The following is a 16,531-nucleotide window of genomic DNA, read 5'->3' on the forward strand; positions in this document are numbered from 1 at the left end:
TCATTCACTTGCAGCTCACTCAAGCCTTTTGGTAAATCACTACCATCGCAACATTTTATGCAGGAGGATCTTTTGAGCCTACTCAAGAATGACCCTGGGGGTTTACTATGAAAATCCGGTGATTAGCCTATTCATTCTTTTAAACATCGGGCTCGAAATTCCCACTTTGTTATTATCATTAAAATATTATTTAAAATAGATCTTAAAATAGTCTATTCATTTTAATGCTATCACCGAGCATTATATTTTTGTATGTTTCATAAAACGAATGATTACATTAGGTCCATCACTGATTGGTAGGTAGAAAATAATTTGGGGTTCATTCGGGTAGTCAGACCATGCAGTAATGACAACACGACAGAGAAAATTGTAACTGGGAGTAAAATGACTTATAAATGGACGGTAAAGCTCGTTGGATTAACGTTTGTTATACTTATTTATGAAGACTCTGTCGCCCATAGCATGTCAGACTCACAGAAAAGAGAAATGAGGTAAGATTTTCACATTACGTCATTTCTTCTGGGAATGAGATTGTTTACATTTTTATACAGGATATTAAGCAACTTTAAAAGGCAATCAAAGAAATTATGCGAATAATTATATTGCCAAGAAAAATTTATCTCAAATCTTAATTATCAGATAGACTTAATCGTACTGATGGGATTGTACACCAGTCTTTAAAAAATCTATGAATAAATTGGATGTATATACATTCATGTAATATTGTTACAAGTTATTGTACATGATACATCCTCTTTATTTTCCTTTACAGAGACAGTGTTGAAGAAATGTTTAATCATGCATATGGATCTTATATGGTAAGTATTCTTTAAAGTGCCATCTATGATGTAAAAAAAAATTGAACTTTATATTTATATAAAGCATCAATGACTGATATATGTGGCAAACATTAATTTTTTTTGATGATGTTCAATTTGTTTCTAATTAGAAATATGCCTTTCCTGCTGATGAGTTAATGCCATTAAGTTGTAAAGGGCGATATCGTGGGACAGAGCCAAGCAGAGGGGATGTTGATGACAGCTTAGGAAAGTAAGCAACGATATTGGAACTGTGTTTTCTCTGTGTAAATAGCCCCTATCAAAGATTCTAGTTGACTTCATTCACATTTTAAAAAGAGGACTTGGTATTAAAAATTAGAAAAAGTATCTCTCTATAGAAGTTATCGTATACTGAAATTAATTTTTTAAAGAAAATACTTAACAGAGTTAATACATGTATGATGGATAATAAATAAACTGGTTGGTATTAAAATTGCCAAGTTTGGGATTTTTTAAAACTAAATAATGATGTTCATTTGCTTACCCTTGGCTAAAGTGATTGAAAAGAGTAAATATTTACCCTAGGGGGGTAAAAATGTAATGGACAATGTGTTTTTAATATTTGTTTTCCCTTGAAATGAATTGATATGTTACATGAATACATGCATGTATAATATTCTGCCTTTGCTTAAATATAACAAAACAATTTATAAGAATTTTTGATGAGTAAAACCCTATGGAAGTGAGTTATTGAATAAAGCATGAGTCAGACAACCATTTTCAGCAAGATGACTTCTTGAGCACAGAAAAAGTTTACAGAAAGATTTTGCAAATCTCAATATTGTTGTTTGTTATACCCATATACTTGAAAATATTTATCTATATAGTTCTTAACAATAAACAGTCCAACAAAACAAATGTTTATTCCTTTGGTCTAACAAATTATATGTTGACTGCTTGGTCTGCTAATCTGATATAAAAAATTGTTCAACTGCTACGGCACAGCTAATTAATATTTATCTTATCTAGATGGAACAGAGATAGTCGAAGGGCTATGCAACAAGAATGGCTGGTTACTACTTTAAATCATACAAGAATTGGTAGTAAAAAAAGTTATTACAAAAAGTTGTTTTCAGACTGAGATTTTTGGCAGCATGTTATTTGTTGGAACATTCAGACACAAATATTGCTTAAGGCCAAGAGCAACATTTATGTTTGAAGGTCCAACAAATAACATGTTGCCCCCATACCCAGTCAATTACTGTATGATAGGATTTCAAAATCATCTGGTTTGTATGTACATAAATATTCCTTTTATTTTTGTTTCAGCTTTACTCTAACTTTGATCGACACTTTGGATACATTGGCTGTAAGTTGAAATTATTTTCATTGCAGATACAAGTCATAAAATCTTTAAATGACTTTAATATTGTCAAATCCTTATCGATTCTTACTTGATAAAAAAAATTGATATTAAAGAAATAGAAAATTCAAATGCAATTTTTAAGTTCATTCTAATAATATGAGAATAATTCAAATCTATAGTTTATCATGTTTATTGGATTACTTAATTTTATTGAGTTTTTAACTAGGATGCAAAATATGCAAATATATGCTAATATGCAAACATACTGTATACACTGGTACATGTACATGTACATGTATATATTCAAATATATGTATACATGTACCTGTGTAACTAGAATCACAATGTATGTGTCTAATTTGTAATTGACAGGTACTTGGCCAAGTAGAAAAGTTTGAATCAGCAGTGCAGTTGGTTATAGATTATGCCAAGTTTGACAGTGATATCATTGTATCAGTGTTTGAAACTAATATTCGTGTACTGGGGTAAGATTTTACAGTATTTGTATATTGTTGCAGTTGTCAAACATATAATTCCTATAAATGCCTTATTTTATGCAAGTACTTAATTTTGCAATTTAACTGTTTTTTATCAAATCGCGAGAATATAAAATTGTGCATCAGTTTTTTGTTAAAATTTCATGTAGTTCAATGCTGCCTGAAAAATAAAAGCAGGATTTTGGGTTACTTTCCACAACTTAATGCGAATGTTAATTCCTTGCGTTAAATAAGTAATCTACTGTGGTACATGTTTGTTTAATAGATATATACATGATCCCTCAAATTTTTGGTGAAAGCAAACTGCCAAATAAATACCGGTACTACAGAATTTATTGCTTTAAGAATTCTGAAGTCTTGTTTCCTCTTCCTTTGAAATAATTTGTGTTATTTTTAATTTGTTTCAGAGGGTTGCTAGGGGGCCATGTAATGGCTACATATTTTAAGAGAAAACGTCGAGCGATGGAATGGTATAATGGAGAGCTATTGATGATGGCTAAAGATGTGGGTTTTCGTCTTCTGCCAGCATTTAATACAACCACCGGTATTCCTTATCCCAGGGTATGTGCAATAAGCTGTCTACAGAAACAAGTTATGAATACCAGGAAATGTTCAGTTTTAAATAACAAATTATTTAGCCTAGATTATTCTCCTGACCAATAGTTTTTTGATAGTCTTTGGTAAAACCCATTCCTTTAATGAGTGTGGGTGATAATTAACCATCTGTTGAAGTCACGTCCTACCTATTTAGACTGCAAATTATGTATTTAATTAGGCAGATGTGTTTTCCATGCTATTTTTCACATATACCGGTACAAAATGAATTCAATATAAACTCATTTCTCTCATAATTAAAATAAGAATGACAAAGCATGTTTGAATCTGATAAAGTTCATGCAGAACTTTTACTGTACATATTTTTATTTCCTAAATGCTTGATGATTTTTCAGATTAATTTGAAATACGGAATGGATAAAGATAACTTATCACAGCGAAGCAAGGACACTTGTACTGCCTGTGCAGGCACCATGATTTTAGAATTTGCTGCGCTAAGCAGACTCACAGGAGAACATGTATTTGAGGTGGGTGTTTCAGAAATTCTGTTAAGTTCTGGCCCAGCTAAGACTTTCTTTAAGCAAACAGCGTTAAAATTCAAGAAAGAATGTCTTTGGTGATGGATGTCTTTTGTTCTTTGTTGTCTCTTACTATCTGTCTTAGAGTTCTTGAAATTTGCATGCATTCTACTGTAATTGCAAATGTACTTCTTATTTCTTAATTGACTCAGTCAAAATACTAGTATTCAAATTCCCTGACGCAATTAAAAGGTATTTGTTTCATGCTCTTTTTTTTTTTTACACCTTCATCCTGCCTTGTCTGTCTAGAATTTCTCTGGAAGATTTATATAGTTTTATCATCTTGTACGCTATCTCTTGAATGTTCAAACTCTCTGACCCCGCCAAAGTGTATTTTTTTGTCTATATTTTCATTCCTTCCTTTCTTTTTGAGGTTTACATTTATTTACCAGCAGTAAACATTTTCATTCAAGATGCATTGTAAAGATTTCTTTTTGAGATTAACATTTGATTTTGTCCCTTTGATTTTAGGAAAAAGCCCACAAAGTGATGGACTATCTGTGGCAGCAGCGACACAGCTCCAGTGACCTGCTGGGGACGGTCATCAATGTTCATAACGGGGACTGGATACGGAGGGGTAGGTGCTCTGTCCTCACCCACGGTCATTCTCTACCAGATTTCCATTATGATCACACTTTTACAATTTTAAAATGCGTTTATAATCTTATAAGTACATGACTGTATAATTATGATAAACCTTGAACTGTGTTTTGGGAACTACTTTGTCATTTTCTTGAATTTTTTTTCCCATCATTTTGTTGATTACACCAAGTAAGATATTAATACTTACTGAAGCAATACCATGAACAGTGATGGCTAGTGTGGGTACACATTCTGCACAAATTTAAAATTTTTTGCAAAACATCTCGCAAAAAAAAGAAACAAAAAAAAACTGCCATCCTTTCAATATATCAATATTTTCTCTTGCTAAGTTTGAATTTGAAAATCCACCAAAATATGAAATCTCAATGTTCCTGGCCAACTTAGCTTTTGAATGAAATTTAATTGTAGCCTTAAATTTCCTTATGCCAATACTGATCTATATTTTTATGTAGTATGGTATTCTGGCCTTATTTTGTGAATTTAATGGAGAAAATGCTACAGGAGTTATTCTTCTTCACTTACAGAGGCGGGTGTTGGTGCTGGTACTGACTCATATTATGAATATGTACTGAAAGCCTATGTTTTACTTGGAGATGAGAAATACTTGTACAGATTTGACAAGGTAAGAATGCGAAGGTTGAGTTTGCACAACTTTTTAAGTCATATATCTGTAAAGAAAATTTGATTTAAAGAAGGTCAAGGTTTTGAGAAGAACTGTTTTAGATAAGTTTTTAGCTCACTTGAACTTGTCCAGTGTGCTTTTTTCCATAAACTATTTACATTTTTGACTACTTTTTTAGAACCACTTGGCCAGTTTCAATAAAACTTTGCACAAAGCATAGCTGAATGATGGGGTTTCAATTTAAAATGAATTTTAAAAAGTTATTTGCAGTTATAAAGACATCTGTTTAAAGGTATAAAGTTTCTATTCCTCTGTGAAATGATAGAATATCAGAATGTCTATTAGCTTATTCTACTAAAATGGAATACTGTATACAGGGAATTACTTGCCCCTGTTTATCTTTGCCCCTTTCACCCTCATTGTCAATGATCAAATTTAAGACTGAGCAAATTCCAATGTCTCATATCATCTCTTTTGAACCACAACTACCGGTATGTCTAGGCGAATTCGGAGGGAAACCGTGGGCAAGTGAAGAAGGGTGAAAATAACATTGGGTGAAAATAACCTTGTATACAGTTAATATTTATACAATAAAATTTATATTGCTTATCCTGCATTTCCTTTAATTTTCTTAAATTTTGATTGTTTATTATGCTTCCAATATTAAAATATTATGTGATATTTATTATTATGATGACTTTATACATGTATATAAATAAAGATGTAAATTGACAGAAAAGCTAATATACTGACCACTTAATAAGAGAGAAAATCTGATTTTAGTGATTTTTTCACTCAAATTTATGTATACAATGAGCGCTTTAAAAATCTTATAAAATGTAATTTTACAGGCAAATCATATTTTAAAAACATATTCTGAAACCCAAGTATCTAATCATTAGTTTACATTAGTTGAAAAAATCCAACATTTATGATGTTATTGTTTTAAAAATGCTAAATAGACTCATGAATCTGCAGCAGTTCTGAATTGCAAAAAACGTGATAATTTCCTACGCCTATGTTCCACCAAAAATATAGTCCTTTGATTACTGTAGATTCCTTCTATTTCGCGAGTACTTAATTCCGCGATCTCGCTGGTTTGTATCAAATTGCGAGAATATAAAATCGCGAACGTTGAACCTTTCTCCTTCGTTATTATAGTTTTCAACTATTAGAAAATAAAGGCGAGATTTTAAAATCCACGAAGGATGCTTCTCGCGATTTTACGCGGATATTAATTCCTCGCGTTTAATTAGGAATTTACAGTACTATTTCTATGCCAATTACCGGTAAGTTGTATGATATTAAACAAGAAAGAAAAATATGATATTTGAATATTCTTTCATCTTGATTTAATGAACATTTTTAAAAAAATACTTTTTATTAGTCTAAAACCAGAAAAGACGCTCCTTCCTTAAGGTTTTATTGAATAATTGTCTAGCAGGATGTTCATTAAGATAAATGGCTTGGAATGAATAGTCTAATCAGGATATTTAAAGAAAACTGCTAGACAGTTTTTAATGTTGATAAAACATCATATGCCGTATTTCTTGTTCTCTACAGTTAATGATTTTTTTCCAGACAACCTAGTAATTTAATTAATACCAAGTACTGAGGGTAAACTACATCAATATAATGTTTTTTGTCCCCCGCCGCAACGCGGAGCGGGGACATAGAAATGCCGGGCGTTTGTCCGTGGGTCCGTGTTTCCGTCCGTCACACTTTTTGTAAATTTAGAAGGATTTTCATTAAATTTATACTAAATGTTTATACCACTATTACCTTGGTCAAGTTCGAAAATCAGCATTGGTCGATACTTTTTGTTGGAGTTATGGGACTTTGACCACAATAATGACTCTGTTTTATCCAAAAATTGACCTTGTAAGCGCTCTCATGCCTACAAATTTTGACTGATTTTCATTAAATTTATACCAAATGTTTATACCACTAATACCTTGGTCAAATTCGAAAATCAGCATTGGTCAATACTTTTTGTTGGATTTATGGGACTTTGACCACAATAATGACTCCGTTTTATCCAAAAATTGACCTTGTAAGCGCTGTCATGCCTACAAATTTTGACGGATTTACATGAAATTTATACCAAATGTTTATAACACTAATACCTTGGTCAAGTTCCTAAATCAGCCTCGGTCGATACTAGTATACTGCTTGAGCGGTGGGGGACCCAGGAATTCTATTCTTGTATTTTATGTGAGGGCATATATCACTTTTCTGCTGACCATCTGTCTATTGGTCTGTCGGTCCACCAACAATGTCCTTTTATTTTCTCCATAGAGGTTTCATATATTGAAATGAAATTTAGTATAGAGAGCATTGATGAAGTTTTCAGGTCAATTTTTTCTTTAATTGATTCGTCGATCAATAGAAAAATTATTAAATTCATTTCTTAAATCATAAAAAAACATGATTTTGCGAAAGATGTGTTGCAGAAGATTTGTGCAGTTTGTAATTTTTTAAAAAATTTTAATATAATAGTTTAGACATGTGATATACTTGATGGGTTAATTGATGCATCTCAGATAGTACTGATAAATGACCCCAATTAATTTTTAAGTTCAAAAGGTCAATTTCATTTCCATGTGCTGGATATATACTGCCCATAATGTATACTGCCCATAATAAGACTTGTGCAACCTATCATGTATGTCCAAAGGAGGGCCGGGGCATAATTGTTTCACAAACATCTCTTGGTTTAAGATATGTGGATTTTTTGTAATTAGGTCACCTGATCAGTGCTATCTGTTATTGTCCCTTGTTCTGTGTCGTCTGCTTAAACTGTCGAACATTTGCAGTTATTCAGTGAATCTACTTGAGTTATCATGTGAGATTTTATGTAACAACGTCCATCCATCCCTTCTTCAGTAACTGTATAGCAGTAATTAGCCATAGGATGTTAGAGGAAAGGGTTGGATTTCATAAGTTTTAAGGAGGTTAGCAAAATTTTCAATTTAATCTAATGCTAGACTGTTTTTAACGCAATGAAAACATAATATACCGGCTCACTCGCACGTACAGTCGTTTAGGAAATTCCACCAGATGATTCAATGAAGAACAATTTAATCTGTTTTAATTATTATTTAATAGCTCACCTGAGCTGAAAGCTCAAGTGAGCTTTTCTGATCACATTTTGTTCGTCATCCGTCTGTCTGTCCGTCCGTCTGTAAACTTTGAACTTCTTCTCTATAACCACTTTGCCAATTTCAATCAAATTTGGCACAAAGCATCTTTATGGGAAGGTAATTAAATATAAATTGCAGAAATGAACGACTTATCTTTATTCAAAGCAGAGAAAACCTTAAAACGGTAAAAAAAAAATGAAAAAGGGGGATGCATTTTAAAAAATCTTCTTCTCAAGAACTACTGAGTCAAATTCAAAGTAATTTGGCATAAATAATCCTTGTGGGGAAAAAAATATAGATTGCAAAAATTATGGGCTAATTCTGTTTCAAATTTGAGTAATTTATGAAAATAATAAAGAGAGAAGTCAGTCAGTTAATAACTTCGGGTTCGGTATTTCATATCTCAAGAACCAGGTTTTTTGTTTGAAGCAGCCACATTGGACATGATAAACAGGTCAAACTGACAAAGATGAATTTGCTTGTTGTGCAACAGGTTCGTGCGAAGGGAATATTTGTAACATGCAAAATATATTTGTGCCGATTTTGTGAAGTAAATTGAGGTTAAATATTTCAATGCATTGACATTTTCACTTGTGACGGTGGTTTTATCGAATTACAGTCAACCCGCAACCTGAGTGAGTGAAACTGACTCGTACCCAAACAGACTTGTATTATAGTCTTTCCTAAGATATTTTTGCAGCATATTTTCTTAAAATAATTCGATATTTATAAATAACTCTTGATTCAGGCAATGTTAATTCAATAATATGAAAAAATCCCAAGATTTCCCTTTTGAAATGCCCCCTATAGCTTGTCAGGTGACAATACACAGCTAGAAATAGAAAGTCTACAGGGATTTTGCATTGCATCAGCCAATCAGTAAAAATGGTATTCCATAAAGGTAAATATGGCAAAGATTAAGTAAATGCAAAAAAAAGTGTAAAATTTGGATATTTCTTTTTTTGTAAATCTACAAAGGGGCTATATGGCACAATATCCTTTAAATGCCAATATAAACCCAGTGTTGCTCAGGTGAGCGATGTGGCCCATGGGCCTCTTGTCTTTACTTACTTAAAAAAATGTTTTACTTTTCAGCATTATGTCTATGATTATATGATGAATATACTAGAGACTTTTTGTGTGTTGCAGCATTATAATTCCATAATGAAATACATGAGTAAGGGGCCCATGATGGTAGATGTCCACATGCACAAGCCAACATCATCTGCTCGCCACTTCATGGATGCCCTACTGGCTTTTTGGCCCGGATTGCAGGTGTTGAAAGGCGATATAAGTCCCGCCATAAAAACCCATGAAATGCTGTATCAAGTTATCCAAAGACATCATTTTCTACCTGAGGTAATTTTTGAAATTGAATATTGTGTCGACCAGTAAATCACAAACCAGTGAAAAAAAACTCTTTAATTTTAAAATTCATTGTTGCAGTTATCTTCAACCCTTCATTTTTAATTTCTCTTTGTTGTTAATTTATAATCTGATGTTGTGAAAAAAAAAATTCTCAACAGATTAATAGTGGGTTTCATGATCTTAAAAGTGCTCTTAAATTTGTGTATGTGTTTTTTTCTAATCATGCACTGTTATGTCATTTTGATCATGTTTCCAAGGACATATGTATAAACAAATACATTGTACTTAAAATGGCATGGTTATATGATATGAACTGTAAATTTTCAAGTTTCATCATCATTTTTAACAAGGTTTTCCACAGGAAAAATCTGGTTATTGAAATGTTGAAAATGGTGGGCGGATGGGCAGTCGGCTGCCAAAAGAGTACTCCTCTTGTATGGATAATTCCTCCTTCAGTTTTTAAGATAGGAAGTTGTTGTTTTGCAGATCAATTGTACATATATTAGAGCTGTGCATATAACTTGGATTTTGATTTTTGATAATTTTTGAAAAAAAGCTGTTGAACTTAAAGTCATTTTCTTGGAGAATATTGCATGTACTGGGTACCCCTATTGTACGGATAACTCCTACAGTTTTCAAGATAGGAAGTTGTTGTTTTGCATATCAATTTCACACATATTAAAGATGTGTATATTACTTAGATTTTAAAATTGATAATTTATAAAAAGAATTCTAGCTGTTGAACTTCATCATTTTCTTGCAGAATATTGCATATGGGGTACTACGTTTCTCTGGATAGGTACAGTTTATCAATTCAGGGTTGACAGATAGAGTATATTATAGTGCATACAGTTTACATGTTTACAAGAAAACCCAGGTTGCTGTCACATTGACAGCTTTTCACTTGTTCCATATTTTATATGTCTTTAATGATAAATAAAGCTATTTTAAATGGTCAGCCAAAATTCCAACATTATAGTTGTGAGTATAAAAGCCTGATACAAAGTTCAGAAATCTTTGTTGATAAATGTAAATTTAAATATATAAACAAATTTAAATGTAATGTAAAAGTGGGTCATGCATTTATTTATTTTTTACATACAGATTGTTGTCGTGAATAGAAAATGAAATATTAACTATCAAAATATTTTTGATAAAATATGCTGGTGTTCATGTGTAAAATGTGTGTAGCAACTCATGTTAGACATCCAAGGTTAAATACAATACCTGCGTGCAGCTTATAGCGAACACACCTACATAATGAACAAATGCTTACGGCAAAGTGATTTTCCTTCCCTGTGACTTTATTACATGTTGTAAACTCGACAGAATTAGCAAATTACAATTATAATGAAGCAAAATCGCTCATCCCTGGCACTTCGTTAAAAGCATGTTCTTCTGTATCTGTGTTGGTAAATGATATTTTTGCCGTTTGATTTATCCAAAATTTTCCTCCTGATGAAAAGGCGAGGAGTTTAATTGTAATTCAATCCTACATCATTTTACGTAAAATACACATGTGTACACATAAATTATGATAAGGTAGGAAATGAATATTAACTACAAATGTATCTTAAGCAATGGATTTGTTTGGGTGTAGGCATTTACCTTAGACTTTAATCTCAAGTTCGATTACAGATTGAATTAATTTATCTTTATCCTGTAACATTAGTTAACACATTAATTATGATTACCGAGAGGAAATGAAAAACAATGATTATCTTATGCAATAGATTGTTTGTTTGTTGCCATTCACCACAGACTTAAAGCTCAAGTTTGATTATTGATTGGGATAATTTCAATCTAACATTGATTAATTCATAATCAAAAGTAAATGAAAAAAATATATAAACAGAGCCTGTTTGGGAGGGTAACTGTTGAAATTGACACCTCGAGACAACTATTGTCAACTGACGTGAAGCGTAGGTTGACAATGGTTTTCGAGGGGTGTCAATTTCAGTTACCCTCCCAAACAGGCACTATTTATTCTATTATACTGAATGTCTTAATTTTAAAGAAAATTTTACTGTTTTATATAGAAATGAAGTGAATTTTACGGCGAACCGCACGCGCATAATTTACGTGCATGTAACAATTGGTTGTGTTACCCGTTGCCAATTAAGTGTGCTGCTAATGCTGAGGGTAATAGAACAGATTACCAACTGCATCTAAACCAATCAGATTTCAGTATTTAACATAAAAGTATAATATTAACAATAAATGTCACATAACGGATTGTTTGTTTGTATAGGAATTCAGCACAGACTTAAAGCTCAAGTTTGATAGCATGCAGTTGTAGATTGGGACTGTAGATTGGGACTATTGCAATCCTACATTAATCATGTTAATGAAACAGATTAATATTGATTAAGAGGAATTAAATGAAAATCATTAACAAATTAATATATTTTTGCCAATGGATTGTTTGTTTGTAGGCATTCACCACAGACTTCAAGGTCCACTGGGGACAACATCCTTTAAGACCAGAGTTTGTAGAGTCCACTTATTTTTTGTACAAGGTGGGTGTACTTTTCTTACAGCATCTCTGTCATATATACTGAGGCCTGTATTTTGTATTTAACGAGGCCGAGTACAGATCGAGTATGCACGCTTTTGTGCAGCGTTTCATTTGTATTGTGACGTCATCTTTTTGCTTGGTTGATGCCATGGCGTGATAATTTCAACTGCAGATATTAAGCGAAATTTGTTGAAAATAGTTCGTTTGATGCGTAAAATTGATATTATATTGTGGAATAAACATAGATGTCTCGAAGTATAAGCTATATTTGGGCTCGGGCCGAAAACGTGAAGAGAGTTCAGCAAGCCTAGCCCTCTGTCACGTTTTCTTAACCCGCCTAAATATAGCTTGATTCATATATTTCAAGACAGTAACCATGTATTTTATATTAATGACCCTTAATATATGATGTTATGTATTTATTTATTACCGGTACTTAAATATGTCTGAATGTTTTAATGATACTATAAAGATCACCATTTCCGCCTTTTTCAAATAAAAAATAGCCATTATCTGACAAATCTTGGAAATTGGGCATACAAAAAACAACTTTGATAAGACCCCTGGAACAAACCAGGAGGTAAAAAGGTTTTTTTATTTGACCATTTGATGCCTTTTAGCAATTACTTTAATATGTAGGACAGAAAAAGAAATCCCTAGGGGAGAAGTTTTAAAAAAATGTAAAAAAAAATGTGCAAAATAGATACATTTCAAGCAAAATCCCATAGGGTCAACAATTAACAAAGTTTGAGATGACCCCTTAAACAAACGATGTGGTAAATGTCTTATTTTTTATCTTAAAATAATAATTATATCAGTAGAAATTCATGAAAAAAATTAAATGACATTCAAAAATCTAGGGCAGAACAAATTAGACCCGGCCTCGTTAAGGTAGGCCTATAGATGACGTCACAAGAAACTCTCAGTGTAATTAACACTTAGCTTGAACCACACACATTGGCAGGTGCTGGCTTAATATAGTGAAATATGACACATTTTTTAATAGGATTTCAAACCTACCAGTATTAATATTAATTGCGGATCACCCATGATTTGAAAGTGAGTGTAAAGTTTTGTCAAAGATTCATTTCATGATAAGCAACTTGAAATGTCACAGAATTGAAAAATTTAAATGAAAATAAATTCACTCAACTATTAAGTTAAATGGTAGTGCAAACTTTTTAAACTGTAAAGAACTTCATGATAAAAGTGTTAAACTTTGTTATTATTTACCTCTACAGGACTCAAAATCAGTTCGCTATATCTGTAAATTCGTTTTATCCGAATTCATTATAACTTTAAAATTGTGCAAAAACTTTGCTATATCCGAGAATTCGCTATATCCGGCCTGTTCGTACTGAACGAGTTTTACTGTACATGATATCCAATATTCAGTTCTGTATACACATAAACATCAGATGTAAAAAATTGGAGAGGGCTTCATCATTGCAGCTTTATGCCCATGTAACCTGTTTGGTTTAATTGTTTCTTTTTTCAAGCACTCATAATTCAAATCAAAGTTTTTATGGGGGAATTATTTTCAAAATCATTTACAGTATGGAACATTTTGCTTGATAAAAAACCTCATATTTTTCTTTAACTGTATTTAATTCAAATATTTATAAAAGATACTTCAATATTCATGTAGAACAGTTCATGTAAATTCCAGTACACAAAAGAGAGAATGCTCTTCAGTCTTAATCATGTAAATAAATCAGTTGTTATGATAGGAATAAATTAAATAAGTAAAGAATTTAAACAATTATAATTTATGATAGGCAGTTTGTATGTAATTCTATAGATAATGAATTCCTTCTTTTCAATAATGATGTACAGAAGTTTAGAAGAATTGTCCTCATGCATAAATATTATACAATTATTGTTGAAGCCGAAGGCACAGTGAATATTGTACCTTAATACTTCATGGTAGCTAAATCATCTTTTTAACCTCAAAGACAGCAGTCATTGTTTTATTTTATGATTCAGTGACAAATTGATACAGATATTTCAAAAGGAATGTTATTAAGCAAAGATTTTCGTTTCATGCCATATCAGCTGAACAAACTGAGAAATACAATATTTCATCAAACGATCAATTTTTAGTCCAATTAATGTAGAGAAAATTAAATGTTATATTAACTATTTTTTAGATTGTTAGATATCAGCCAATCAGAGAGCTAGAATTAATCAATCAAATAATAAAACATTATATATATAGAACAAAAAAATTAGTTGTAGATTCATGAAGATACATGTGGCGCATACCATTAATTGTGACATAGCAGCAAAAATGTTTACATAACTGTAAATTCATTACATTTAGCCAGTAAGATATGTATTGTATTTTGAGCAGAAAAGATTGCTCTTTATCTATGTGTTACTTCCTTTACCACAGGCTACACATGACCCCCATTATCTACAAGTCGGCAAGTTGATGGTGGAGAACCTCAATAAACATGCCAGGGTGCCGTGTGGATTCGCCGCCATTAGTGATGTTATGACTGGCAAACATGAGGATCAGTATGTTAAGCGTTTACTTAATATTCTTCTCCATTCTTGGAATTGAGCACTTATTATACAATTTCTTGGAGTTTACCATTAATGATAATTTTGTGTTACATTGTTCATGTTGCAGACTCATAACCTTAACATGAGAGGCCTTAAAAATACATGAATTTTGATGAAAAAATAATCAACACCATGTATACTGACCATTAAAAAAAGCTGACTATTAAACACAGTGAAAAGTAATTTCTTATAAGTAAAAGACCCTGTAGATTGGCGAATACCGGTAATCACGATGGTTTTAATTTCATTATGTTCCACATTTATCATTTTTCCGTGAAATTATTGTGAAATTTTAACACCATGGAATTAAAACGACTTACAGTATTCATTTAAAAATAAAATATTTGATTTTTTAAAATTTTTTATATAAATCCACATTAATGTGTATCAAATGCAACAACTCTTGGTTAAGAAGTTTTTCTATATGTCAGTAGATTGATCCCCAAGAAGTTTGGGATATACTGAGGGATCAATCTCCATAATAGTACGGTTACAGAAAAAGTTGTTTACCAAAAGTTGTTACATTTCATCTTTTCTGATGCATATTTATATCAATAAATTCAAAATCAGAAATTTTTATTTTTTGCACTTTCAATTTATATCCCATTTGGGCTATTATATCACAAATGGGCTATTATATCCCTTTTGAGCAATTGGTCCTAACCTATAGCCCACGTTATGATGTCACTCGATTAGTTGTCGTTAGGTTTTAATGATATGACAGACCTTAATTTTCATTTACGTAGGATCACATTTACACTCAGCATGTACAACCTTTAGTTTGTGTGACTCATTCACCATGTTATTGAAGCTGGGGAATTAAGCTTATCAGCTGGGTTGTTAATAAAAAGGGATAGGAAAAGGTGTGATTCCATCAATTAACAACATCTAGCAGGAAGCTTTCTGCAGTTGGTTGACTTAAGCTCTATGGCAAAAACGTTCACACGATTTTATACCAATTTGAATGTGTTTGTAACATTTTAAAAGCTGTGAAAGGTTGATGTGTAAATTTGTTCTTTATCAACAAATGGCTTTCTGATCAAATAAACAGAATTTTGTTAACCTACACATATAAAATGTAATATGTGTTATGAAAGACTTGTACATAAGAGGATAAAAAGCAGCTCTGAAATTGTAACAAGTCCAGCATATAATATCAGGGACGTATATTTTAACTACTCGATGCAGGGAAATATTCGCCCCCGTTTTATTTTTGCCCCTTTTGCCCTCAAAGTCAGCGGGCGAATTCCTATGTCTCATATTATTTCTTTTAAAATACAACAGTGTCTGGGTGAATTCAACACGGGGCGAAACTGTCTGCAAGTGTAGAAAGGCAAAAATTACTCAAGGTGAAAATAACTCTGTATACAGTAATCAATTTGAACAAAATGCCTACTTTTCATTCAGTATAGTTAATGAAAAAATATAGAAATTGAAGATAAACTATTTTGAATTAATATCTTAATAGGCTACTATCATTGGTCATGGAGTAATGCAGCCTAAAATTTATTTAAATGATATGTCACTCAGATAAGCATGAAACATTTATAAAATATACACAAATTAAAATAATGAATTGAATGTGGAGCAGTCTGAACTTGCAGTTTAATTGTTTCATAATATTAACAAAAATTGTCTTTCTTTCAGAACTACATCCTCCAATTAAATCAACAAAATATTAAAATAGCAAATTTTAGACAAAGCAATGCTGTACTTTTATATTATAGTTACAATACAAAGCAATGGGTGGATCGGTGGGACTAATATACTGCGGTTTTATCATTATTCACCAAAAACCAATTTTGAATTCGTTGATAAGTTTCACCACAAAAATAAATGCTCATTATTGTAGGGCAATTTTTACTAATTATTAACATTTTGTATTGATAGGATTTAAGTGTCCTTGAAACTGTGATATTCACTTAATCCACCAA

At 31.8% G+C, this 16,531-nt stretch overlaps 1 protein-coding gene across 1 annotated transcript in view; it reads left to right on the plus strand.

The window, feature by feature from the left end:
* Positions 1-312: 312 nt before the first annotated feature.
* LOC105326395 (ER degradation-enhancing alpha-mannosidase-like protein 3) overlaps positions 313-16,531 on the plus strand; it is a 30,665-nt gene continuing 14,446 nt past the window's right edge. The window contains exons 1-12 of the mRNA XM_034445153.2: positions 313-491; positions 773-818; positions 950-1,050; positions 2,109-2,148; positions 2,518-2,630; positions 3,050-3,203; positions 3,593-3,724; positions 4,247-4,352; positions 4,903-5,000; positions 9,293-9,502; positions 11,947-12,030; positions 14,425-14,549. Coding sequence (XP_034301044.2) covers positions 385-491; positions 773-818; positions 950-1,050; positions 2,109-2,148; positions 2,518-2,630; positions 3,050-3,203; positions 3,593-3,724; positions 4,247-4,352; positions 4,903-5,000; positions 9,293-9,502; positions 11,947-12,030; positions 14,425-14,549 — 1,316 coding nt within the window. The 5' untranslated portion in view covers positions 313-384. The remainder of the gene's footprint in view (positions 492-772; positions 819-949; positions 1,051-2,108; positions 2,149-2,517; positions 2,631-3,049; positions 3,204-3,592; positions 3,725-4,246; positions 4,353-4,902; positions 5,001-9,292; positions 9,503-11,946; positions 12,031-14,424; positions 14,550-16,531) is intronic.

This window comes from Magallana gigas, chromosome 2, assembly GCF_963853765.1.
Source record: "Magallana gigas chromosome 2, xbMagGiga1.1, whole genome shotgun sequence".
Taxonomy (NCBI): domain Eukaryota; kingdom Metazoa; phylum Mollusca; class Bivalvia; order Ostreida; family Ostreidae; genus Magallana; species Magallana gigas.